Below are 27,980 nucleotides of genomic sequence, written 5' to 3' on the forward strand. Positions count from 1 at the left end.
TTGTTTTAAAAATTATTTAATTTACAAATGCTTTTTAGACACAGAGCAGAATCTTACCAACTGGGAGTTCATTGCATAGTTGTATTTGAAGCTAAAATGATCAGTTACACTAGGAAGTCAATTTCTCCAGTAATGCTTCTATTCCTTTTACATTTTTGTTCAGCTTCAACTTTGGGACAAGCTTTTTCAGTCCTTTTTTGACTGCATTTGCCACTTCTTGATCAGTGCTCCGGAGAAGGCTACAAAATGAGGGGAAAAAAAGGGGCGTGAAAGGTCAGAATATAGGTCATATGAAAAGCTGTCCATATTATGAAACAGTTAACTACTTCAGAACAAAATAGCTCAGGGCAGACTATTATCTTCTATTAGACAAAGATGTAAAATTTTCTGACAGCATGAAATACCACATAAGAACACAACCAACACAGAAGAAATCAGACCCAAAGGAACTGCAGAGCCCAAATCCAATCTCCTGCTCAAAGCAGGTTCAAACATGAAGTCAGGCTGGACTGCTCAGAGCTTCATGTGGGGTGTAAAGTCCCCCAGCCTGCATGGGCCACAGCTGTACAGCCAGCCAGGCTGTCCTGGTAGGAAAAGGCTTCCCGTCTCTAGCCTAAGCCTCTTGTGTCTCAGCCTGTGCCATGCCTCTTGCCCTCCCACCACACATCACTGTGCAGAGCCTGGCTGCATCTCCTCCATCCCATCCTGCCAGTGCCAGGGCTGCGGCTGGGTACCACAAAAGCCAGCCCCTACTTCCAGCTGACCTGGCCCCACTCCACAGCCTCACCTTACAGGGCAAGGCCTCCAGCCCACGACTATACTGGTCAGCCACTATTGAACTCACTGCAGTTGTTGATATCTTTCTTGTAATGGGGGTCCTAAAACTGGATGCAGTGATGTACGTCTAATACACATCAAGTACTTTTAATATTCAAATTCTGCGCTTCCTTTATCACAGGACTACAGAAAATTACCAGTCTTGGTTGGTTTTTAGTTGTTGTTGTCATCTTTGTTTTTAAAGATACTGCTTTTGGAAAACAAACCACCTTTCTTAGATAACTCGCTCCCCAGAAACAAGGAAATTCACAGTAAGTTTACTAGAAAAGTAAAAGTTTCTGCACTTGCACATCCACCTATGCACTGACTTCTTCTCCACTTCTTTCAGGCAGTAGTGAAATGTGCTTGTATTACAATACAAAGTAGAGGTAATGGCACATCTGTTTTGCCAATTCTAAATGGTGAGTGAACACTGCTTAAAAAGTTTAACGTTTTCTGCAGCCATTGTGTGCAACAGAATTAAAAGTCACAGTGGCATCCAAATAAACTAAGATTGGAAGCAAACTGTAACACATGTGCTGGTACCAAGAGGGGTGTGTGATACTACTGGTCTTTACAAATCCTAAGATTCTTCCACCTGGATCACAAATTTGCAGCTATTTAAAAAACTTGCTTCTAGCATACTCTTTAAACAAGCCTTTAGCAGTCCTCAAATACATAAAGGGGACCTACAAGAAAGCTGGAGAGGGACATTTTATCAAGGACAAGAGGCAGTATCTACCCAAGATAGGGTAGATTTAGATTAGATATAAGGAAGAAAATCTGTGATTCTATGATTCTATGCATTAGATATGGCAAGCTGAACTGAGTAAAAACAAAAAAGAAATTATTATAGTTTAAGAAGAGATTTAAATTTTATCTCCTTATGACTGTGTATCCTGTGCAGGATGACAACACAATAGGCAGGAAACCATGTGATGTCCATCGGGCAACACTACTATTTTCAGCCACTTTATTCCTACATTTAACTCTATGACTAACAACTTCCAGTGACAATGGAAGTACTTACATGCTACTTTTAGCTGTAGCAGTATTTAATCTAGAGGCCTTCCTTAAAATTGAATTCAACAAAGGCCAGAGTCATACTTTTTCAGCTTTTCTGTAGGTCATGTACACACATTAAGAGCAAGAAAGTCAAAAGTAATGACAAAAGATGTGCTGAATACATTGGCAATTAACATAGAGAGACTCACCTGGTTTGCTACCTGGTACAAAAAGTATACAGAAGTGGCAGCAAGCCATTTTGGACTACACTTCGATATTTTAGAAGGGAATTTCATCTGCCAGTGGCTGTATGAAAACATGTAAAGCTGTTTTCAAACTGCTGGAATCCACAGGTATTTCAAGGCACCACATTTTTAATGTGGAACATCTACATGTCTAATAATGCAGCCAAAAGATTATGACAGTCTTTTTTATTCTTCTGGAAGTTCTTCTAAAATCTGGTAGCAGGTACCTATGTATTTTGTGGATATAAAATGTAACTTCTACAAGTTACAGAAATTGCACATGGAGATGAATAAATCAGTTCATATATCTATCCTGATGTAACATATCATTGGCAAATTCAATACACTGAGGAAAGGTCAGATGTAGAGATATAACTAGAATAGCATCCATAAAATTCAAGTACTTAAAACATTTTATTTACACTAAGCTTGACTGTGAGGTCTGCAGAGGGCTCTCTCATAACCTGAAGACTCTTCTAATACTGCACGCTTGTACTAAGTCAGAAGCAGGTCCCAGATTCTTTTATAAAATTAAAAGCAATTAGGACAATGAAAGGATAGTGTTCAGAGGATACCAGGTAACTAATCAGTTGACTGCAGTCAATGAGCTGCACATAACTGGTGCATGAGCTTAAACAACTAGAAAGCCAAAAGCTTCAAATGGACTGACTGAGTAATCCTGAGTTTCAGATCTGCATGTAACAGATGGCTTCCAAAAGCCAACAACACAATAGAAATTAATCATAGTTTCAAGGAGAACTGTCAGTATCTGCAAGTTACCTCTGTAAGAGGGATCTGAGCTCTTTTATGATAAAAGAATAACTTTTTTTTTTTTAGATGAGAAGTTTTTAAAAAACTCAAGTGATTCTATTGAAACAAACTGCAGTCATTATACATACATGACTAAGTTAAATTTATCACTGCTGTACAATTCAGGTAACCTCGCTACATTTCAATGCAAGCAGTTGAACAAGAACAGGACTAACTACATGTGTTACTGAGCTAAACAGGTGTCACATGGTATGGAACAAATACAGCCAGCTATATTTATGTGTTCTCAGCCACCTAAACAAAAGGACATCCTGCCTAAAGAGTCATTAAGAGAACCTCAACAGATTCAGATTTACTTAGAATCAAAAAGGAATACTACCCCCCCAACACACACACACAAATACAACAAATAAACCACAACTCCCCACTACTTTTATATCTCCATCCAGATAGATGAGGTTCAATTTCGGTGAAAATTGTTCAAACTGACAGACCAGGAGATAAGGTCCCCTACTTGGTAACAAAGTACCCTTGTCAAATCCCCACCCTATAGTGCCGTGTATAATATCAGAAAGGAAAAAAATCACATTCCTCCTTCCTATGTCATTTCCATAAAATAACATCACTCCTGTGTTCACTTCTACTAATATGCAATTATTAGTTTCCTGTTTTTTCCAAAAGCCTTCAAAACCTATTGAAAAGCTGTTGTCATACTGACAGCTGAACAGCTATTAAAGTGTCATGCATGGAAAAAAATCCACTAATTTACTTCAAAACATTATCCGGACAATCAGAATAGCTTAGCACATAAACCAGCAACAGCACATGTTAAATCAATCTCCTCAGTCTTAAGTTAGAGACAGAAGTTCAAGCATGAACACACTGTCAGTGCACAAACCTTTATAAGAGATCTCTACTGAACATCTGTGCATAGGATTAGATTATAGGCATTAAATGCATTTATTGTAGTTGCAAGATACAAAAAAAAAAAGCATTCTACTTTTGCTAACAGAACCATCTTAACCGCCGTATCTATGACTACTGTGATGTTGTGTAAACTCTTCTTGTATCCAGATTACCACTACTCTTCTACTACCAATTCTTCTCAGTAGTGATCTGAGTGGCAATGACTAAACAAGTCAGAATTAAACTCCGATTTCAGAAATAGGCCTTCTGTTAAACAGCTTTTGATTCATCTTGCAAAAGAGAATGAACAAAGTAGCCTCACCCTAAGGTAATAAGAAGCAGAGATGGAAAGCAGTCATCAAGGAACCCAAAGTAACTTTAGGAGGAAAAGTGAGGTGGAAAAAGGGAGATGTTTCATTTTTCAAAAGTATGTTGTCTGTTTGAATTGTTTGCTGATTTTGGCTCAGTGGAAGTCTTTACGAGCAGCAAGCAGTGTGATGCTGACCCAGCAGTTCCAGAACACAGACCACACACTTAGGCCTTAAGACAAAACCTTGGGTTTCTATGACCTGACACTGACATTTAGTTACCATGTGAAAATAGCAATGGTTAATACAACTGTTGGCATTTGATAAAAACAAAATTGTCATGTTAGTGGTCTATTCCTGTGCACTCTTTTTGATCTTACTAGTCGTATCATTCATTACTTTCAAGTTGTAAACCAATCAGCTCATCATAATCCTTTGCACGGTCTATTCCAAACACTTTCCTACTTCAGTATGAAATATGCTCAGGCTCCATAATTAATGCATCAAGACAAAGTAGCAAGTTACAGGAAAAAAAAAACTGTATTTGTGCATACTGACCCCAGTCACAGGTACTTCAGGGTTAATTATTTTAATTTAGCTATACATGGAGTCCTCCTTTAAGTCTTTTGCATTGGTAAAACATGCATTGGTAGTTATAAGATCAAAAAATATGTATTTTTTTTTTAATCTTAAAATTTCTTCCAACATTGAACTACTTCCTAGAACTACAAAAGCCTGAGCTCAAGGGACAACCTGTAGAAATTCAGCTTTGAATTTTTCCAGTACTTTATTCCACTTGAAACTTAGCAGTGGCATGGAAGACAGTATTCCATGAGCAAAAAATAGAATTATACTGGTAGAAATTACAACTAATGTTCTCTTAGCTGTTCAAAAAATTAATACTGGGGCCTAATCAGAAATAGTCATGAACCTTACATACCAACAAAGAACAATGGCACCTCGATTTACTTTCGCCCAGGTCTTCAAATTCTCAATACCAACACGTTCCACCAAAGTTCTTCCAAAACAACCTGTAAAACATGGGAAAGGAGCAGGGGGAGAAAAAATTAACAGTAACCTTACACAAAGAAACATACTAAATATTATCTGTGGCTGCAATTTAATCAAATAGATTTTATCCATCAAGTATTCACAAAGTTATGCTCTCTTGAAATACTTGGCTATTCAATGCACTGATACCTCTGCAGATGGTAGTCCCAAGCATTGCTCAAAATTAGACAGTAAAAACACCATGTGACAGTTTACTATTATAAAACAGTATATCTGCTGCTTCTTTTTTATATGGTTTCAAAGACTATCCACATCTCAAAAAAGGCAACCACTCCAATGGAAGAACTTGGTAAGAATGACATCAACACAAGAGATAATTACATGCAACTTGTAACACAGACACCTCTGCTGAAAAATGTTGTTTTCAAGCATTTGAAGCTACAACCAAAGAAACAGAATTTGTACAAGGTGCAAACTGACATGACAAAACAACATACCCTCTGGTATCTTCAGACCAAATCCTTTCGTGACACATGAAAACCAACTTGACTCTTATTTCTCTTTCACTTGTACTGATGCTACAGGGCTCTACTTCTTCAGTAGCTTTGAAAGCCTAAGTTGATTTGCATTACACTAAATACGTACATAAAAGAAAGAACCAAAGCTGACCACAAGCCCATAGCTGAATTTGAAGAACTGAAATGGACATCCCATCCCTGGAAATGTTCAAGGCCAGGCTGGACGGAGCTTTAAGCTAACTCATCTAGTAGAAGGTGTCCCTGCCCATGGCAGGGGGTTGAAACTTTAAAGTCCCTTCCAATCCAAATCATTCTACGATTCTATGAACTTCAGGGAACCAGCTCTTACAACTTGTAAGCTGAGCAAATTTATCAGGAAGTACCAAAAGAATCACCATCTTCAGCCTCCCAATAAACACTGAAGCTATTTTTCACTGTCACTTTAGAATTCCAACTGAAAAACAGGTCAGTTTTTATTCAGCTGTTCCCTATGTGATAATGATTTGGTTGTTTTTTAATGCTAATGCAATAAACTCACAACAATTCTGAATGGCACACTCTTCAGACAAAATCAAGGAAACCAAAGGGAAATACTTGTGTTTAAAAAAGGAATTGTGTATTGCTAGCAGAAAAAAAAAAAACACAAAACAAACAAACAAAAAAAGCCCACAACTATTGTCATCTCAATTAGTCTAGTTTCTGAAAGACAGTCAGATAAAACTTCCTCTTTAAACATTTCCAATCATGCACTTGGGAAAAGTAATAACAAAACAGCCTCCTTCGAGAAACATTTAATAAAGGCCAGCAACCTCTTATTTTTAAAAGGAAACAGTAGATGGCTGGACACTAAGAAAAAAAGGGTTTAACACAATGAAAAAGCCCCCTACACACAACAGAAGTTCAGATTATACTATGCCTCCCACCCATTTCCATTTTTCAAGGTTTTCATATGAAAAAAAAGTAATCTCTATTAGGATATGGTGATTCACAGAACAAGATTTTGCAGTTATATAATAAAATGAGTTCAAAAAAGCTAAATTAAGATGAGAACATCTGTGCCCAATCTCTGCCTGCTGGGATATAAAATAGCAAAGATGTCCTATTTTTGTGCCTGAATTATTGTAGCAACAGTTATAAGGCAGTAACTCAGCACCACTAATGAACACAGTATGGATTACAGCTTGGCTTACAAGCAGTAATGAAACGAGTCTTCCTGTCAGAAAGGCTTTACCTTTTCTATAATTATCCTTTAAATTGCTGTGTATTTGAGCAAAGAAAGACATTTTAAGTGCAGAAACGAACACAGTCCCAAACACACTGTAAACCCAGAGAACAAAAACAGACTAGTACTTGCTTTGTACAAAAAAAAAAAACTATTTTTTGCATTCTGTTCATGTAACAACTCACAACAGCGAAAAAAGATAATAGCAATGATCTTAGAGGTTATGTTAAATTTTCCAAATATCAGTATGTTTAAAGAAATAAATGCAGTAATCTTATTTTAGGTCAGTTAACTGATTACTTCAAAGTCAAAATTTGATCAAGTAAAGCTGAATTTCAAACATACCTTCTTTTCCACTCTCTCGCATTTTTTCATCTTGCTCTATTAGCCATTTCAATACTAAATGACCAGCTGGATGTTCTGCAATGTGAAGCTTTAAGAGGGGAAAATACAAATTATTCAGTGATAACAATACAAAATGTAGTTCCACAGTTATTTCTGCATGCTTTATCTACTTTTCCCTTTGTGGGAAGCCACCACACCACACTCATCCATTTAGTCACTACCTATGCAAATATCAGGAAGTCTGATGCAAACATCTGAACACTTATTTAAAATGACCAGTTTGTTTATTTATTTTTACTTTCTGCCCTGTAACATCTGACTTTTAGTAATATAAATTGTATCTGTTGCTCCACATCCACTAATGTTTCATCTATCACCCCTAAGACTTCATGCTTACTTAGCAGAATCTCAAGGTCTTGTTGCCTCTACATGAATATCCAGACTTTTCATGTTCTCATAGATTCCAAAGTTTACTATAGTATGACTTGCAGAAAAGCACAGAAAACAATAGTTCATATAAAATTCTACCAAATGCTTATCTAAAAAAGAAGGGATAGGTGGTTTTAGAAACAACGTCTTGAAGAGATGCATCTGGAACATCTAGGTAGAAGCATGTGTTTCATGGCGTGGCAGAGAAGCAAGAAATCTAGTTAGTTTGTTAGGGATAGATGATACTTTCAATATTCTTCCTCCATCAGTACACTGACTTGCTAACTCTACTTTTATGTGAACTATGTATATTGCATTCTACAGGCACTGCAGTGGAAGGGGCACTGCAAAACTGGGGAAAGCCAAGCCAATTCAGCAAAACTTTAAAAATCTTGAGAACATCTATCTCAAGTATAGTCTACACAGCATTTTCTATTTTCTAGTCTACAGAGACTTACCTGCCTGACCTTAACTCAACAAAATCAGGAAAGGGCTCTCGTGCACATTTTGAAGAGAAGGTCATACTGCAAAGACACCTGTTATCTAAGATCTTCCCTTTCATGGATATATACATACCTGAAAGCTAAGGGACCCTAACATTTGCAGTGCAAACAGTTCAGTGAACTATAAAAAGTTACCAACTACTTAATTTCATAGCGATAATATTAAAAGAGAGCCTGCGTAACGTGACTGTTAGCTACCTTCCCACCAAATGTTTAAATTAGTTCCGGAAGACTCAAGACCATGAAGTACCTTGCTCGCAAATTCAGATGGAGCATTGGCTCAAGCCTTCATTACTCCAGAACAATAAGCTATAAAAGAAACATGTCAGAAAACAGAACAAAGACCACTTCTAGTGTATGAGTCTATCATGGAAGTTCATTGACCTCTTACGTAAAAGAGAAAAATGAACAGACTTTGTGTTAGTAATGAACCAAACAAATGCACTGCAAGATATCAGCATCTTATCCTCTGTTGCATTACCTGCCCATCATGGCCACCTGGAACCAGCTCTTCTGCTGCTAAATTAGCAATTGCATCTAATGTGGGCTGGATTTCACCAACAGCTGTTCTTAAAATGTCAGCAACCAAGACAAAAGTAGCTTTGTCCATCACTACTTCTTGACAATGTTCTTGCAAATATTCTAGCAAAGGTGGGGAAATGGCTTCCAGGAGTTCACGGTGGCGGAGTTCTGTATTCTTCTTGCTAATGAAAGAGACAGCAAATTGCTGTAGTAGACTTGCTCCTCATGCACATCAAGTCAAAAGAAATTCAGAATACACATACTATTTGAGACAGCTATATATTACTGAAAAGTCAAATCAAACCATTATTCTTCCCTCTGTTTCACATACAATTAAATATTGCACACATTTTCAGAACACACAGAATGAGGAAGTACACAGCATTTAAAGCTGTCAGTAAACTTCATAGAGTATTTTGTTAGCAACAGTTACTTGACCTCCATATACTGTCTATTCATTCTGTTACCTCAACTACTGAGAGAGATGCTTTAACAGTTCACTAATCATCTAAAGTTGCTGCTTCTTCAAAAACTGATAAGCTTCAGTGTCATTATCAATATCGGGGACTGAATTCAAATGAACATTTTACACTTCTATTGCTAGATTTTAAGATATACTTTTATGCAACTCAAAATGCATATTAAAATTTTACTGTTATTCTGTATTTGATATAGGAGTTTAAACAAAGAACACATTGTATTTTTTGCCCTTTACAAAAGGGGAAAACTGCTGATCACCAGTACACTGATAATCACCAATCATCACACACAAGCTTCAAACCAAATGTATAAGAGTTAGGACTTCAGATTAATATACCTAATAGTATTTGCACATTATATAAAAGCATTTACATTACTTAGATATATTATAAAGAAAATTTATCATGCTAAAGTTGTATGAACTCTTCTGGACTCTAAGAAAAACTTAAACTTGATATCTCAGTTACCTATAGGCATTTCCATCACCCTGTTGCAGAAGTGTGATGATTTCTGGAACAAAATGTGCAGGGTCTCTAGGACTTAGCAAGTACAACAAAACCTTTTTTCCATGTTTGTTGTTAATAATACTGGGCAAGGAAGCATTTATTTCCTGTAAAAGCAAACAAACAGCAACAGATATAAGTAAGTTTTGAGTTACCAGTAATTATTGATTGTCTTTCAAACACAAAGCTTAGGAAAACTAAATATTGTGAATAGGATTCATACGTGCTTCTAAAATTAAATCCAAAAAACCCCTAATCCAAATGCAAGTTTGCAGAAGTGAAAGAAATGGAAGAAAATATTAAGGTTTGATGCATCTGCTAAACATGTCTTAATGTAATTGATAAGAAAAATACTTTGAAAGAACAAGATTTGTTCTTTTTACTTCCTTGTATCAGCAAGAACACCACATATTCTGGTATGTCAGATGGTGTACAGACATAACCTGAGTAGAAGTCATAACCTCAACAGACCAAACATACGAAGCATCATCTATCACATCACCTACAATCAATCACTGAAACCATGCTGATTTTGAAATGGCTGTACATAAGTACATACACACTGTTGACAGTGCTTAGGAAGGAAAACTCCATCTTAAATTGATCACAGAACATCAAAGAATAACAAAAAAGTTTCAATAACTGAATAAAGCTGACTTCTGCCAGAAGCACTACCAGTATTATTTGCAGTTTATTTAAGCATTAGAAGAAAACACCGGGCTTTCTCCAGAGACCAGCAGATGGCTAGGAATAACTATTTTGTGAGCTACAGAGTAGGTACATCACACCCTTGTGCAATGACAGGGCTAAGGAAGAAATGCTTTACTATATAATGGAATTTTCTTGCTAATACAAGTATTTTGTTATATTTGGACAGAAGCACCTACATTAGCCCATAGGTTTGTACTCACATTTTTGTCAGCATCTTGACAAATGCCCTTTCATAGAGTAATAATTTTCTTTTTATGCAAGTAACACTGGAGAACCCTGAATACCATCCAGATATTCATGACTATTGCAACAATCAATTCCCTCTTGAAGTGTATCTACAAATGTCACAATTTTTAAAAACAAAGGAAAAGTAATCCTGGACTTTGAAATCAACCTATGGCACAGCCATCTAGCATAAATAGAAATGCTTTTATTTTCTGTTAAGTCCTTCAAAATTCTATTTCCCCCTCTGATTCTGTGATTCTGAAGAATTACCGAACTTCCTCACCAGAACTGTGAGAAAGTACCAGGAGAAACTCTAAATGGCAATGGGTATTGTTACATTGGTAACATTACCCTAGCACTGCTTACTCAGAATTCTTACAACCTTCCCTCTGAAATCTGCCTGAATCCTAACATGTGCCAAACACACATTTTACAATTCCAATCATATATGAAGGTTTAAGACAACATACTTATTCTCTGGTCTAGGATTAAGGCTCTGCGTAGCTGAGAGATAAGGAAAGACTTTCCTCTGAGGCTTTTAAGAGCTTACGACTCCCTCTTACATGGGAATTCCCTACCATTCTGCCAATCCACATAAGCAGTCTGTTTTACAGTACAACAACAACAGAAAAAAAAAAAAAGAAAGACTTGGCAAACACTGCTTTCTCTCTTCCCCAGATCTTCATTATTTTCTTTCCTTCAATTAAGCTGTTAGTATGGACAGAATGATTAACATGTATAAAGTATATCAGAAGTCTAACTTTAAGAAAATTAAGTTTTTGATTATTCCACAGAGTGTGCTTCAAGACCTGATTTCTTGATGCTTCCACCTCATCCTCAAGTTACGAGTTTTCTTTCCTCATCTGAACAGCTGGTTTTGATCTTACTTGATCCATTTTTCCTTTTCCTTGACACATTTTTCATGTTTTTGGCCTCATATAAACCCAGACAGGCTAATTCTGTATATGCGAAGGCCACTCCTTCTTATTCTCCTTTACTCCTCTGTCCAGATTGATGCAGTCACATGACCAAACAGTAAACACTCCATTACCCGGGATAATATAAGGAGGTCTCAGATGGCAGAAAACCACAGATGATGCTGTAATTAAATGGCACTTTGAGAGCTAAAGTCAAACACAGTATCTTAACTAATAAGTGCCCAGCAAGCTGAGTGCTTGTAACATAGCACAGTAAGGCATCAGCATTCTTGTACGAAGATGCCCTGATCTTTCAGGGCTTACTTGTTTGGAACTTGCCAAAAGGTGTTACATTGTTGAATAGACTCTGGAAACAAAGCCAGCTGTGATCACAGTTAATATACCTAAGGAACACAAACCATTTCCACACTGAAACGCTTTCAATCTTTCTACACACATTGGAGAGGAACAGACTTCATGATGAATTTCCATGTTAGGATACACAAACCCAATTCCCGCTATACAACATTCCAAGCAAAAGCAAAAGCATGGCAAGCCTCCTCATGACCGGTTTCTCATACTCCTTCTCCACATACAGAGCATTCACATTATCTACACCTCCTTGCCACTGCCTCCCAACCTCTGTGATCCCATGTAGATCAGTAATGTGAAAAAAGCTATCACATGAGTATGACTATAAGCACATTGCAACCTATATATATCAACATTAATTATTTTACCTGCATGAAAATTGTGTGCTATAAAGTCTCTTTTCTCAGTGTGAAAAGACAACTTTATGGTCATTTACAGTTAAAGCAACTTAAAAGCAATAACTTTTGCATGTAAACATGGCCTAAGTAGAAATACCTTACTACCATTAAATCATTTTTTTGAAAGAAAGCAGAGAAATGGGGCATTCCAAAAGGAAGCAGATGCAGACTAGATCATACTACCATTACTGTTCATCATGCGACTTCATGCAGGTGCTGCAAAATAGCTAGAGTGCTCTTGTGTTTCAGATGCCTATCTATATCCATTTTGAAGGTCTGATAAAAATATTACACGGATTTTATCCAGAATGCCAATTTTCATTTAATTATCAACACATTATGTCAAGTATCAAATTCTGAGAGTTAATGTGAGTCTACATATTCAGCATCCAGACAAAAGTCTCCAACTAATTGTTCCTGTTCAAACTAATGTTTTATTATCGTAAAATCATAGAATACTCTGGGTTGGAAGGGACATTAAAGAACATCTGCTTCCAATCCCCCTGCCATTGGCAGGGGCATCTTCCACTAGACCAGGCTGCTCAAAGCCCCATCCAACCTGGCCTTGAACGCTTCCAGGGATGTGGCAACGATAGCTCCTCTCCGCAACACGTTGCAATGCCTCACAACAGTATAGTCAGACATGTTGCCATGTTCCTCTAAGATAACAACAGCTCATCTTGAAATCTTACTTTCCAAGATACTACTTGGAAATGAGCTAAGTATGTTAAATAACCTTTTTTACAACAAAAAGCTTACATTACAATGACACTCTAGCCATGGATATCATTGACTTTATGTTTGCCCATAAAATGTATAAGGAAACTTCCTCATTCCAAAATTTTACATCACTTCAATCCCCACAATACTAGCAGAGCTCAAACTTTTATGACAAAGACATTTTCCATTAAAGAGACTGAAGTCATTCACTAGCTAGAATGAACATATACAAAAAGGGTAATTTTCAGCAAGCAGCGAATACAGCTTAAATTCGAATTCAATAAATGAAAGTGCTGCGTCGTCTATGACAAGAAAAAATGACACAAATATATGGAAACATAAAAATTGGAAAGGAATTAAATGATTTGTAACAAGTGGATGGATTCCTACTTTGATCCTCCAGTACAATGACAAATACGAAGACACTAATTAGTACAGTACTTCAGGAAAAACTACTTACAGATATAATTAACTGTTTCACAAGTTTAGTGTCATCGATGCAATCAAATGCTGCCAGCAAGACCAAATGAGAAAATTCACCCTGCAAAGACGAGACATGAGAAATCTTCAAGAACATGTAGCCGAGTTCTACGAACACAGTAGCTCATTTAGAATCAACATTTATGACAGTTTGTCTCAAACATGGCACAACATGAGTCTACAAGCAAATTCTGTCCACTGTCACAGAATGTCACAGAAAACCTCACATTTAGGCTCTTTGAAAACAAGAGCTTGTTTGTTTGTTTGTTTGTTTAACAGAAGCCTCTTAAAAAAGATTTCATCAGGCATTATAACTGGATACATTGCTTTATCATACGGAAGCTGTTAACCTCATCCAATTGTATAATAATAATCATTTGAAATCACAGGATTTGCCTTGCTGGAACACATAATCATAGAATGGCTTGGGTTGGAAGGGACCTTAAAGACCATCTAGTTCCAAACCCCCTGCTGTAGGCAGGGACGCCATTCACTAGATCAGGTTGCCCAGGGCCTTGTCCAACCTGGTCTTGAACACCACCAGGGATGGGACATCCACAGCTTCTCTGGGCAACCTGCTCCAGTGCCTCACCACCCTGTGAGTGAAGAATAGCTACTCTGTTGGTGTTGCAGTCTCCAATCATACTTCTCATTAAAAAAATAATTAAATACAGACTTCTTCCGTTGCACGTCAATTCAATATTAATTCATTTTAGAGCTCCCTGACTTAAAAATGTATTAAGCATGTTCTAAAACTAATATGCTTAAACAACTTTTCCAATGACATCCCTAGTGTACCTTAATTTTTGTTGTTCTGCATACAGATTTAATTTCTAATAAATTAACGAAGGGGTAGTATGAAAACAAAATATAAAGATGGACTTGAAAATATCTGCTCTTTCTGTCTTAAACAGACTCTCCTATAAACTAACTCTCCTATACTTTAGTTGAAGAAAAAAATGTAGAAAAAAGATTTATAATTAACTCAGCTATTTTAGAGAATACTAGATGTAGTGCCTGCAACGAAGCTTCTTAGTGTCTCCAAATAACCAAGTTGAACACATTCCATACTATCTAGCACAGCATTGCTATTGCAAACCTCATTTTATTAAGACCTTACAGTTGTTTCTACTACCAAAGCACATTAAAATCAGCCTCTAAGCATTAAATCAGGTATTTAAGAAATTTTTATTTAAGAAATAAATGACTAATGAACACTCACCGTTGCTATTTTTTCAATATATGTCTTCATAGTTTTCACAATGACTTTTCTGTCCTATCCAAAAAGAAAAACTTGAGTGAGCCTATAACGTCAGTGATTCTGAACAACTGAATTGTTATTAACACCTTCAAAAAGATAACCTACAATTTGCTTCCTAAAGCACAGAATAGTTATCGATGTCCAACATTTGTAATATTAATCAACACCTAAACAGCAGTATAAATGGCTAAATCTGAATAGTGAAAGAGTCAGTCTCAGGATTGTTCTGTGAGATGTCCACATGTTCACTCTAGGAATGTGAGAACATAAAAAAGGGGCAACTTCAAAAAAAAATATTCACCTATATCCTGTCCATTACTTGAGAAAGAAGAACGCACTTGGCACTCATTGTTTGGAAAGAAACCCATTCAACATGACCTGAATCTTTAAAGAAGTAAGGACTCTAACCTGTCACAAAACACCTTTGCTAGCATGGTATTTTTTTGCAGAAAGTTTCCCCAGGTTTGTTCTTCTAGATATTACAATAATTACTCAGTCTTCTTTAGACACATTACTAATCTCCAGTCCCTAGCAACCTTTTTTTATTTGCTTTACTGTCTTTAACAATCAAACAGTTTTTATAAGTCTCTATTTTTTTGAAATAAGGTGTGTTTTTCTTTTTCTGTTTATGCAAAGAGATAGGTCACATTATGGTATTTCCAAAAGCTGATACCCTATACCTACAGACCTTCAACCTACATGAGCAGTCATAGTCACATAGTCTCAGACCAGACTATTTTCAAGCAGAGCTGGATAGAAAGGAACCAAACAGTACCTTGGGAGTACCATGCCATAAACAGTGCATTGCTACTCGGGCTCCATCATGAGTGTGTGCCAGGTATATGACAGCCTCTCTTATAGCTTCTATCATTTCCTGATGAAGAAAAGGTGATAAGTAAAAAGGTGAAAGAAACAAAAATTAAATTTTTGCTCATGACACTACAGAGAACATCAATGGTCCTATAGAATCGCTCTCAGTGGCTTGACCTACAAGAACGGGCCTCAAAAAGAATCCCAAAGACTGTAAATGACACAATCTTCCCTCTTACAAAACTGTACATCATGTGAAATCCAAAGCATATCAAAGCCTGTCACTTGTCCTATTAGAAAATATACAAGAAAAAGATCTTTGAGGGGATATGATTTACTTATACATACAGGGCATCACCTAGAGAGCATGAAGAACTAAAAGGTCATCTACATATCAAAAGATGTAAATAAGATATGACAAGATTGAGCCAAAATTTGGTTTTCATATTGTGAGAAACTAAGTTGTGTTTTTGCAGTAGAGAACTGATTTTCTGTATTCAAAGGTAGTTGTATAGTCATAACAAGGAGAAATGCTAAGTAGATAAGTGGACAGTAGAACGCCTCACTTTTCCAAAATAAGACAGAAGCTTGAGAAAAACAGGATGAGCAGTGTGAGAACAGTAAAACAAAGATCACATGTTCTCAAAACATAAAAAAGGAAAAAAGGGGAAAAAGGAGAAATTAAAGGGTTGAAGAAAAAAGAAAGTACATATATCGTATAGAGGAGCATCGAGTAGCTTGTGAACCTGTAGTACACAGCCAGTGAGGAAACAGGGGAGGTGATCAGGTGTCGGGTAATAGGGAATAAAAGGTTATGACTTGTTTACTAAATCGTGCTCCTAACTGGCAGGACGACCACTATTGCAATCATGAATAAAATAGCTTCACAGAAGATCCTGTCTGAAGAAAATTATTTGAGATTTTTCTCACAATATCAAAGCCATCTGAAAATAACATCAGGCAAAAAAAAAAAAAGACAACAACCTAGGTTACTAAATACTATTCCTGTTATTGTCCAATAGATACCTTGACATGGAGTTTCCATTTTTCTCCCTTTCTAGTCCTAGCTGCTTCTGGCTCTCTAGAAACTGCTCAATTATGACATTATTGGCATCACTGGCTATGTGCACAGGAAGGGACAGGTCTACAAAAGACGTTTCCAAATGGTTGCATGTGCACAAAGATGAAAAAAAAAATCTAGCCACCTATCCTTTTCATAAAAAGGATATTCAAATGTTACCATATCTGTACAAAAAGACAGGCAAGGGAAAAGAGCTGCACCCTTACTCTTCTTGAGTAGAATTATTACAGGAAACCATGCTCAGGAACCTTGAATTAGGTAAGATCTGTATGTAGAACAGGTCACAAATAATCCACCTCACTGCTCTTAGTTTTGACTTTCTTAACTGTAACAGAAAAAGAGCTCAGTCCAGCAGAAAATAGGTGAGACACACAGCAAGTCCAGAAGACTCCACTTGGCCTAGAGTCAGATGGCCCTGAGCTGCAGAATCAAAATGAGGACATTGGACAGGGTTTGGAGACAGGTGACACCAGGCAGGATACTAACTCATAGAGATGTCACTTTACTTGGATAAATTTAAGCCTAGTTTTTGCAAGAGTGGCTGGGGTAAGCTTAAAACTGCAGTTTAATACAGACTTAGCAATACAAGCCACATGCTTGGCTTGTGGGCAGAAGACTGTTTCATCTGCTGACAGAAAGGACAGATTAGATTATACTTTGATCAAAAGTATTTTGTAAAACGGCTAGTAGAGGTTAATAAACTTTGAAAGCTGAATTACTACAACTAAAGCTGGAGACAAAGCTTATTTTCCAGCTACTGAAAAGGTAGATTTAGCACAGCCAGAGAAAACATTAGTTTTCCATCACATTAAGTCTTTGAATTATACTTTAATTATTTTAAAGTCAAACATCACCAACACTATTGCTTTAGTATAAAAGATCACTGTAAGTCTCCATAAAACAGCACTCCCCAGACATTTATCTGGATGACCAGATAAGAAAAATTGCAATTTCCGCTGTATTTCTTTGTAGCTACAACGCTTTCATAACAACATTTAAAACATTTCATTGAAAGGTAAAAGAAAACAAAAACAACCAAAGAATACTTACAGATCTTTGTTTTGGAAGAGCATAAGTGAAAAAGTCCAAAAATACTTTATGTACCAGTGAGTGTTTTATCACAGCCTCTCTGTATTTGGGAAGAGGAAAAATGAGAAAAAGTCCCCCATTAGCAATGGTTGTAACATAAGCTAACACTGCCTCGTCTGTATTTCCAAAAAAAAAAAAAAGTCATTCAGTATGGCATGCAGAAAATATACAGTCACCCCGAATAAGACGTTTAGCAGTTGCATTACATAGAAAATTCTACCAAAAGGAAAATTCTAAAACTTTGTAAGATATTTTCGCCTAAGACCACTCAAGATTCTTGTCCAATAGCATATTAAGAAGGCATAACACACTGTCCAGAGTCCTATCGGGCAGTGGCAGCAGGTAGGGCATTTTACTGTATAGAAATGGAGCTCACAATGATTTAGGATATTCGTTATGGCAATTTTGACAAAATCATTGTTACTTGTTACCCCATGTAGCAATGTTACAGGTGAAAAGAACAGCAGTATTACTGCTATTCTTCCACATAAGCAGATAATGTAAGTAACAAAGAAACAAACAGGTACATGCTAGATTGACACCTTGAGTTAGGTTTTGTCCTTACTTTTGTGCCATTGGTGTAAGAATCTGCTTCATTTCATCCAAGATAGCTTCTCTCTTTTCAGGCTGAGCTTCTAATACCTTATCCAGCGTTGGAAAAACTGGTGTCTGAAATGAATGTCCATTCAGAGGTTTAATCATTCCCAGTAGGTATCAGAGTTCATACAAAATTATGTTCTTCAGTCCCTTGTCAAACAGTAATTCATGAACAATATCACAAATAAAATGAACTTTCTGCAAAACTATCAGCTTTTAGAACTAAAATTCTAAATAAGAAGTGTTACCTACTTTGAATATGTCAGAAGCTATATACTTAAGTTCTCACAAACTTCATTAGCATTAGTCATTAGTCATTAGCAAACAAAAGCTACTTCTATGGACTGAACTGTTTTCTGGCAATTGCATTCAGCTCTTCATGAGACTGTCAGGTACAAAGTAAAATATATGAAATCAGCAGTGTGTTTAAGGGAGTCTTGCAGGACACCAAGATGCATACATGTCTGTGGTCAACACAATAACACATCAATGAATTAAGAAGTTAACAGAGAAATGAAATTCCAGTCCAAGAACAGCATGTAGATGACTATATACTTTGAATACAGAACTAATTTCTGGTAGAATCGCAGAATATCCTGAGAGGGAAGGGACCCACAAGGATCATTAAGTCCAACTCCTGGACTCCCAAAGGACCACCCAAAAAAAATCAGACCATGTGTCTGGGAGTGTTGTCAAAATGCGTCTTGAACTCCAGCAGGCTCAGTGCCGTGACCACTGCCCTGGGGAGCCTGTCCCAGTGCCTGATCACCCTCTGGGTAAAGAACCTTTACTTCACATCCAGCCTGAACCTCCCATGTCACAGCTTCAAGCTATTTCCTTGAGTCCTATCACTCGTCACCAGATCAAACTAGACAGATAATTAGAAGAAAACTGTTTTCCTTTTTTTCCCATTTGTTATATATTTTCTATATGCTGCTGGAACGGGAGTGGAGAAGTTGGAGACAGGAAGGGGAAAATGGGATCACAATTCAAAACTCCACAGAATTCTTTGTCTTTTAAGGATTACATCATAATTTCATATAAATCCACCTATTTTTGAGTCTAAGGTTTATACCACAAAGTATGATTATTTGAGGCACTCAAGACAAATGCTAGAACGGTAGAATCTTAGATTGCACGCTTGATTTCAAAGACTGTATACTCCCAGAAAAATTACAGTCCATAAACACAGAAAATATGTTTTTTGCATTATAGTGTTGCAAAATGCTTTAATAAAACTTAAGATAACCTGTAAAGAAAAAAAATAGCTTTCCAGTTCAGAAATGAGCCATTAAATTCCTCTAAAATTTTACCAGATTTTTTTTTATGTGAGGTACAAAAGTCACTCTACTGTAGTTAATAATAGGGTAAAACAGTTTTGTACTTTGTAGCAAATAGAATTGTTTGTGCCTCCAGTAACAGGAAACCAAATCAGCAAGGAAAATGAACTAGAGGTCAAAACAAAGCAGGCCACACTTAAAAATCTTTCTGCTGTCTGCTGGGCATCTGCATCTAAATAGTTTCACGAGTTTGGACTCAAGTCCAATAGTCTCTGTGGAAAAAGAAAACTAAACCAAAAATTAAGCTTAAACAGCATGCTGTACATATATACAAGCACATTTTCCCCACACTCAGTTCTCATGGGACATAAGGCAGTTCTGATACAAAAGCCATTTACAGCATTATAGGGGAATTAATACTAAATCTTATCTCAGCAAGGATGACTACATCAAGCTAGACACTATGATAACTCCAACTACAGAATACTAGACTGTCTTTGATGAGCAGAACAAGCTCATACATGAACGTAATACATTTCACATAGCTCAAACTGAAACACTCAACCTATAATGGAAACGCACAACTTGCATAGCATTTACTTATGCTAAAGTAGAATGCATTTAGACAGCTCACAGAAGGGAAATTTATCACAAGTAGTAGGTAAGATAGGTAGGGTATCAATAACACAACATATTAGATACCACAACACCTTAGGCTACAAAGTATTGAAGTCACCTTGTAAACCTGGAAAGTATTCCCATATAGTTCTTCTGTCAGCATATTTCTCTGCTCCAGAATGGCTTTGTCATTATATGCATATTCCACTACAGCAGATGCTTCAGCATGACGGAGCATTTTTTTCACATGACCTTTAAAACTTTTTATTATTTCTGCAATTTGTGGTTTTGTCCTGTTTCACAGGGAAAGATTGATACCAAGAGTTAAAACATTAGGGAAGAGGTGATCTAGCATTAGTTTTATTTCTGGAAGCTTATCTAAGTGGTAAGTATTAGCATAGAAACCAGAACGTGCATACATCTGGATCAACATTATAGCTTTTACAAAAATACGGTGCAAAAACCCAAGAATCTGCAGAAATTATGAAGGACGATTAAGTGTGCTTTCTGACACAACAAAAAGAAACAGTGGATAAATGCTGCAGAAGGATGACTCCCTGAAACACTAAGTTTCAGTGAGAACAGAACATCTTTACAAGCCAGTTGTTACACGCTCAAAGTTGATTTTTGCCTTACATATATCTCAGCTTTTTTGTCACTTTTTCCTCAATGATGTGTACAGTTTTAGCTTTACTGCTTGCAAAAGAAAAACAACTACCAGCATTCACAGAATGGCTGAGGTTGGAAGGGACCTCTGAAGATCATCCAGTCCAACCCCCTATGCGGAGCAGAATCACCTAGAGCAAGATGGCATCCAGGTGGGTTTTGAGTATCTCCCGTGGAGGAAATTCCACAAACTCTCTGGGCAAAATACCAAACACTCCTGTCTCGCCACTATTATAAACATGCTTCCAAATACATTTTTTTTGTTTTTTTTTTAAATCATCATTGGTGCACTATAAATTCGAGAGTATTCACAGTGAAAATGAAACAATGCATGACAGCTAAGCAGTCTCACTTCATACTCACCCATACATTAGAAATTTCTTCACTATATTTCTGGAATATTTTGACTTGCTCAACTCCACTAGGCTATCTAGAAGAAGGAAAAACACATTCAGCTATCTTTTATTTTTCTTGACATTAACACTACCAAACAAGATGCCACTATTTAAGTAATTATTAAGAGCTCACTAGAAATGATGTATTATTTCAACACAAAGCAAAAAATATTTTAGAGAAAATAACTTGGCTTGTTTTAATGCACCTTAACAACAATGCACAAGCATACAAGTAAAAATAAAAAAATACCTTTCAATTCTTCAAATGTCTCTTGCCTTTGCTTATCACTACCATACTGAATAAAGCACTGGATCACTCGAGTTGAATCATGTGCAAATGCCAGCTGCAGGACACATACATTTCATTATCCTAGGTCATTCATGTCATTACGTACAAAATTTATTTTAATGCATTCTATCTCTGATACAGCTTTATGCCACATGTAACAGATAACTACTCTTATAATTGTCATTACATGTTGCAGCAAATTAAATTTTACGTGTTTTTACTGCTTTAGAAGTACTATCAAACAACATACAGAGAATACTTGCAGTTGCTGACAATTAAAAACTGTAAAATGCATCAAATATTTAACACTGAATGAAAACCATGAAATTTTATCTTGTTTTCTCTCATATTCTTTGGAATTTCTGAGTGAGTGTTACTCTACAGTTCCACTTATGCATGGAATACCAAGAATCCCTTTAGAATACAGCAATATTTCACTGCGAATTTGCACATTTCAAGAATTAACAGAAAGACTGTTTAGTACAGTTAATTATCAGGGCAATAACTTCTGTGAAGCAATACCACAAAGCAACAATTGTAATTAACCAAAAGTCTGAGTGGCTGATTTTAAACTTCATTTAACATCGTTTCACTAGATTAAATCTGCTTGGCAAAACAGCTATTCTTACAATAGCCAGCTGATAGGCAAAGCATCCCAGGACTACTGTTCTCAAATTTAAGGGGCAGAAGCAGCCTCTCAACCCTGCTAGTTTGTTTGTTTGTTTTTTTTAAATGTGGTTAAAATGACATTCCCTGTAGCTTCTACAAAAAAAAAGGTTGGTACTATATTATAGCATTTATACTTCACTATTCTTAACACGAACTTTTGTGAATTTGAACCCATTACATGTTTGTTACATGGCATTGATTTTTTCCTTACATTTTTAATTTTTCCTTGAAGCAGCTTTTGTAGTTCATTCATCAACTTTTCCCGCTTCTCCTTATCACATTTCTTTCTACAAGCAGAGAAGTAAAACAGTCTTAATTAAGGAAACATATGATTCAGTTCTATCTATATAATGAAAAGCAAGATGGTAAAAACCAATACGAAATTAGCACCTGCTAATCCACATTTATGCTGACATTAATTAAAGCTGTGACTAGATGTAATTAAGCAGTTTCAGTGCCTAGAAACCAAAACAGATAATCACACTTCGAAATAATTTTCTTCTGAATAACAGTTAAGAAGACTATAAACTTAAATCTACAGTCACAGTTGTTCATGTCACTTAGATACTAGATTCTTAAGTGTCTTATAAGCAAAACCGGAAAGCACATACAATTAGAGCATACTAGAACTAACTTTTCCTTCTGACATGGGTCCTCAGTCTGAGAATTACACTAGCACAGAGAGATAATATAAACCTCCACATCTAACTGCAAGATCAGATCAAATCAGTATATGTTCTGTGGTTCACAAATCAAAAAACAAGACAACTCCTTAAATATTTTAGCCTAAAATAAAAGTGACACCAATTCAGACATTTCTACATTCCTAGCATTACAGAGCACCACACTTTGCTTGAATCCTCTACAGAACTACACGTAATGTTATGATCTACCCACAAAGTTTCACTGTAGAAATACAGTTTCGTAAAATTACCAAAGGAGAAATAATCTCTTTGCAACTTATGACAATGAAAGAAAAAAAAATCATTACCTTCTAACACTTTCCCATATTTGCTTTGATTTCACAATTATGTCATAATTACTTTTATCACTGAGCTGTCTGCTTTGCTTTAATTCCTTTTTTTTCTTTTTGAAGTCATTCCATTTAGGCTTCTTAGAATCTGACCCTGAAGACAAAAATAAACATATTTTCTATTGTTAACAAGAGTAGAGCAAGGGAATTATTCATCAGAGTGAGCTGTGATAGTTGTTACTTCAGTTCCTAACAAGTCAGGAGCTTTGCCAGCAGTTTCTCAGCTAGCTAATATGAGAGCAGAAATAGTTAATAAGCATGCTAAGCTAGCTATTTGCACTTCTGGAACACTGGACGAACAAGGCAAACAATGACTTTCCTCAAAGCTCTGTCAAAGGATGCATCACAAACCTCTTCACAGCTTGAATATTGACCCTAGATGCACCTACCACCATGTGACTGCACAGCCCCAGGTAACTTTCCCTTTGTTCTTCATTCTGTCCATATATATACTACTTTCATCTGGCAAATGGAAGGGAACCCCTAAATTAAAGATACATAACTGAAATCTCAGAGAAAGGAAAAAAATTAAAGATTTTTTGCAAGCCTATTCCTTTTATTCAGTCATTGTTTTCTAAACAGCAGGTTTTGCTATACAATAGCTATACCCTGCCATACAGCAAGTTCATTTAGGGCAACTTTCTATGAAGTGCCACAAAATGAGTCAAGAAAAAAACTTCAAGTGTTTTAGTTCTATTCATATCCTGACAGAAGAATTCATCATGTATTACTTTGCTTTCCAGAAGCAAGTGCTAACTATCACTTCTATACGGAACAACACTAGAGATACAGCTTTGAAGTTTTTGGACCTTGAAGCACTGTTCTTTTTCATCTTTGCAAAAACATGCAACTAATTAACTACTTTGCCAGTTCAAAAACCATACTCTCTTTTTACAGAGTGTATTTTAGAATTTCTGTATCACTTGTCCAAAAGTAATAGTGATACTTTGCTTTGATAACACCACCACCATGCAATACATGGCAGGTTTTGCTTATTCTTATAAAAAACATTTAAAGTGGTTTGTTTTAAAAAAAGCTTAATATGAACATTCTGTTGCTATTACGTTTCCAGACAACTAGCACTTTCCATCTGCGAAGCCATTCTGTAAATGTGCAACAGCCACTATACCAGAACACCCAACACTCCTTACCTGTCCTTCGGACGACTAACATTTTTCAAGTGAACTTCAGAACCCACCTTGCAAGATTCCACCTGTCATTTTATGTTGCTGTTTATGTTCAGTCATCCCAGTAGTTTTGCTTGACAGCAAAAGTTCTCATTTATCAAAGTTAAAAAATATATATATTTAAACACTGATAGGCATTTATTAGCCTCTCTTTATATAAGCCCCTCTTTATATAAAGACAAAAATAAGCTGTAAAGTGTATAAAAAATAACAGTTTTTTTTTTTTAAGAGGTGACTAGATATTTTTCTGTGGTCCAAACTAACATAAAGAAGGATAATCAACTTTGCCTCACAAATGTTTTCATTCCAAATTTTTAGCCAGTACTTTTATGAGACGATTCCATTTCTAAGACAAGTCTATGAACAATTCTGTATTTTTCAGAGTTATGTGGAAACTATCACTTTCATGCTTGCCACAATATTGTCATTAAAATAATCACAGCTTTATGATGGCATATCAGTTATTTAAATTTGCTATTGCATCTTTACTTTTGACTTCCAAGAAAACTCTTAACTGTTGATTCTCATGACTTCTGCCTCAGGCTTAATCAGGTGAAATAAATTTTTACACAGAAAAGGCTAAATATAAAGTAAATTTGGAGTTTGTCAGTTTGGAAAGGCGATAACAAGGTGCGAATAAAAGATTTAGATGAACAATGTGTTTATCAAATCCTTGTTTCCACTGATATCCAGGCTTAAATCTGCTCACCTCCTTCTTCCCCATCCTGAAGTTTTCTCTTCTTTGCAAGGCTTTCTGATTGCTTTTTATTCTTGAACTGTTTGATACTAGCTCTTCCAGGTCTTAAATTCCCTTTCACAAATTTTCTGGAAGTGGATTTAGGCTTTCCCTCCTCATCTCCTTTGTTAAGAAATTTCTTTGGAGGGCCCAAATCTAGTAACAAAAGGAAGGAAAAAAAAAAAAGAAGTTAAAACATCACCCCGAAGTTCAAAATAACAAATTACAATTATAAAAAGCAGCAGACTACTTTATAATATGTAATACCAAACACATATATAGTAACAATTCTTTCTTGCTTCTCAAAGCCAGTATTTTGTTTTGTTTTGTTTTTTTTTCAGTCCTTGGGTCCTCCAGTTTTCCCAAGAAATTTTGCCCAGGCATTATTTTCCAGCCTGCAGCATAATAGCCCAGACATAAAAAGGATTATTTTAAATTAAGGACATCAAAGTCACCAGTCCTACAATCACCTGTTCAGTTTTAGGTCAAAGCTGTTTTGACATCAGTTCTAACCATTCTGTTAGTTACGTCAGAACTAACAGAACAGAGCAAGTATTGAAGGATATTTTCTCCATCCTAATTCATAGCACTTCACATACCCTAGTTTCAATTAAGACTTGCTTCTTAATGTGGGAAAGCAAAGACCAGAATCAAAAAGTTAGCAATGTGAAATTTTTAACCAACAAATATTTTAGGTCAAACAAATATAGCTGAAGGGTTTGCAATCCAATCTCCTTCAATAATTTCTGCTTCGTTTTTTCCAGTTTATTGACCTTACGATCAGCATAGTTTTGAATGCAACACAGAATCAGACTGGTTTAGGTTGGAAGGAACCTCTGGAGGTCGTCTTGTCCAACCCCCAATATACAAGCAGTAATGCCTACAGTGAGCAGCCCACAGCCATGATCAGACTGCTTTTGAAAACCTCCAAGGAGGGACACCCTGGACGACCTCTTCCAGTGCTCCATGCAGAGTGAAAAAGTGCTTCCTGATGTTTAGATGGAACTTCCTATGTTCCAGTTTGTGGTCACTGTCTCTTGTCCTGGCACTAGGCACTACTGAAAAGAGCATGTTTCCATCCTCTTTGCACCTTCCCTTCAGGTGTTTATACACATTGATAAGATCCTCCTGAGTCTTCTCTGCTCCAGGCTGAACAATCCCAGCTCTCTCAGTCTGGCCTAACAGGAGAGGTGCTCCAGTCCCTTGATCACCTTGGTGGTTGCCCTCCACTGGACGCTATCCAGTAGGCCCATATCTCTCTTGTATGGGGGAGCCCAGCACCGGACACAGTACTCCAGGTACAGCCTCGCCCATCCAGAGTACAGGGGAAGGCTAACCTGTCTTGATCTGCTGGAAATACTTGCCCACCTCTCCAGCCTGTTGAGGTTTCTCTGGATGGCAGCACAGCCCTCTGGTGTATCTGCCACCCATCCTAGTTTTGTAACACCTGCAGACTTGCTGCGGGTGCACTCTGCCCCACCATTCAGATCACTAGCGAAGATGTTAAACAAGACTGAACCCATTATTGACCCCCGGGGTGTTCTGCTCATTACTGGCTTCCAACTAGAGTTTCCACCACTGACCACTACACTATGCGCCCTGGCATTCAGTCAGTTTTCAACGCACCTCATTGTCTGCTCATCCAGTACACATACATCAACTTCTCTATGAGAATCAGATAGGAAACGGAGTTTAAGGCACTACTGAAGCCCAAGCAGAAAACACCGCCTTGTCTGCCAGGCCAGCCGTTCCGCTTGGTCAGGATTTACCATAAAGCTCACGCGTGCTGGTGCACAGCCACCCCCCCACGGACGAAGCCTTACCATTATCTCTCTTGAACTTCCTCCTTCCGTGCAGCGCCTTCCCACGAGGTGCCTTTCCGCTCCTCGCGGCCGGCTTCCTTTTACCCCTGCCTTCCATCGCAACGCAGCTGCACACCACACGAGAAGCGGCGTTAGCGGCCGGGCCGACCTGCACCGCCCCCGGGAGCCGGCACCGAGTCCCCCCTGCGCGGCGCGGCCACGATCGCACCCGGGGCGGCGGCCACGAGGCTGAGCCGTCCCTGGGCGGCCGGTGCTCGTCCGGCAGCGGCACCAGCCCGTGCCCGGCCGGCTCCCGGCCCCCCCAGGACCCCCCCATCCCGCCGCCCCCCCCCCCCCCCCCCCGCTCACCGCCGGCCCCGCCGCTGCCCTCACGCCTCCCGCACCGCCGCCTGCCGCCCGCGCCTTACGCCACCGCGCGACAGCGTGAGGCCACCGGCCGTAAAGCGCCGCCCGGCGTGGTGGCGGTGCGCAGCACGGGGGCCCCTTGACCTACGTCAGGGGGAAGCACTGGGCGGTCCCTGGCAGTGGGCAGATAGGCAGTGGGGAATTCCGCAGCTGTGCGCGCGGTGCTTCAGACGTTAACGCCGTGCCCGACAAATTCACGTGAAAAAATAAGAGAAGGAGTGTAGTTTGGAGCTTGGCTTAAATCGAGGGGCGTACACAAGAGTGCTTGCTCCCAGCCAAAGGCTTTGCATCACTGCTTGAAAAAGTGTCTGTAGGGCATAGAGTCACAGAATCGTTAAGGTTGGAAAAGATCTCCAAGATCATCTGGTCCAACCGTCCCCCCCACCACTGTCACCCACTAAACCATGTCCCTAAGCATCATGTCCAACCTTTCCTTGAACACCCCCAGGGATGGTGACTCCACCACCTCCCTGGGCAACCCGTTCCAATGCCTGACTGCTCTTTCTAAGAAGAAATGTCTCCTCATTTCCAACCTGAACCTCCCCTGGCACAACTTGAGGCCATTCCCTCTAGTCCTATCAGTAGTTACCTGCGAGAGGAGGCTGACCCCCAGTTCCCTACAACTTCCTTTTAG

The 27,980-nt window shown here is 37.8% G+C and overlaps 1 protein-coding gene across 1 annotated transcript; it reads right to left on the minus strand.

Annotated features, from left to right (window-relative positions):
* PUM3 (pumilio RNA binding family member 3) lies at positions 1-27,431 on the minus strand. Its single transcript, XM_035565863.2, has 18 exons — positions 27,290-27,431; positions 26,942-27,048; positions 25,092-25,274; positions 23,154-23,289; positions 22,374-22,449; positions 21,455-21,548; positions 21,173-21,239; positions 20,262-20,436; positions 18,214-18,317; positions 17,610-17,688; positions 15,444-15,542; positions 14,630-14,683; positions 13,388-13,468; positions 9,549-9,691; positions 8,561-8,783; positions 7,148-7,235; positions 4,992-5,082; positions 1-239 (listed from the first exon to the last, which is right to left on the minus strand). Exons 2-18 carry the CDS (start codon positions 27,036-27,038, stop codon positions 110-112), a joined length of 1,920 nt encoding a protein of 639 aa, XP_035421756.1. The 5' UTR covers positions 27,039-27,048; positions 27,290-27,431; the 3' UTR covers positions 1-109.
* Positions 27,432-27,980: the final 549 nt, after the last annotated feature.

The sequence above is a fragment of the Cygnus atratus genome, chromosome Z (genome assembly GCF_013377495.2).
Source record: "Cygnus atratus isolate AKBS03 ecotype Queensland, Australia chromosome Z, CAtr_DNAZoo_HiC_assembly, whole genome shotgun sequence".
Taxonomy (NCBI): domain Eukaryota; kingdom Metazoa; phylum Chordata; class Aves; order Anseriformes; family Anatidae; genus Cygnus; species Cygnus atratus.

Excerpts from the sequence above, each read along its gene's own strand:
- PUM3 (XM_035565863.2), bottom strand. The coding sequence starts at position 27,038 with ATGGAAGGCAGGGGTAAAAGGAAGCCGGCCGCGAGGAGCGGAAAGGCA. Across the intron at positions 20,437-21,172 it reads AAGAAATTTCTAATGTATGG|GACAAAACCACAAATTGCAG; the intron begins GTGAGTATGAAG and ends CCTGTGAAACAG. Across the intron at positions 240-4,991 it reads GGTGCCATTGTTCTTTGTTG|CCTTCTCCGGAGCACTGATC; the intron begins GTATGTAAGGTT and ends CTCATTTTGTAG.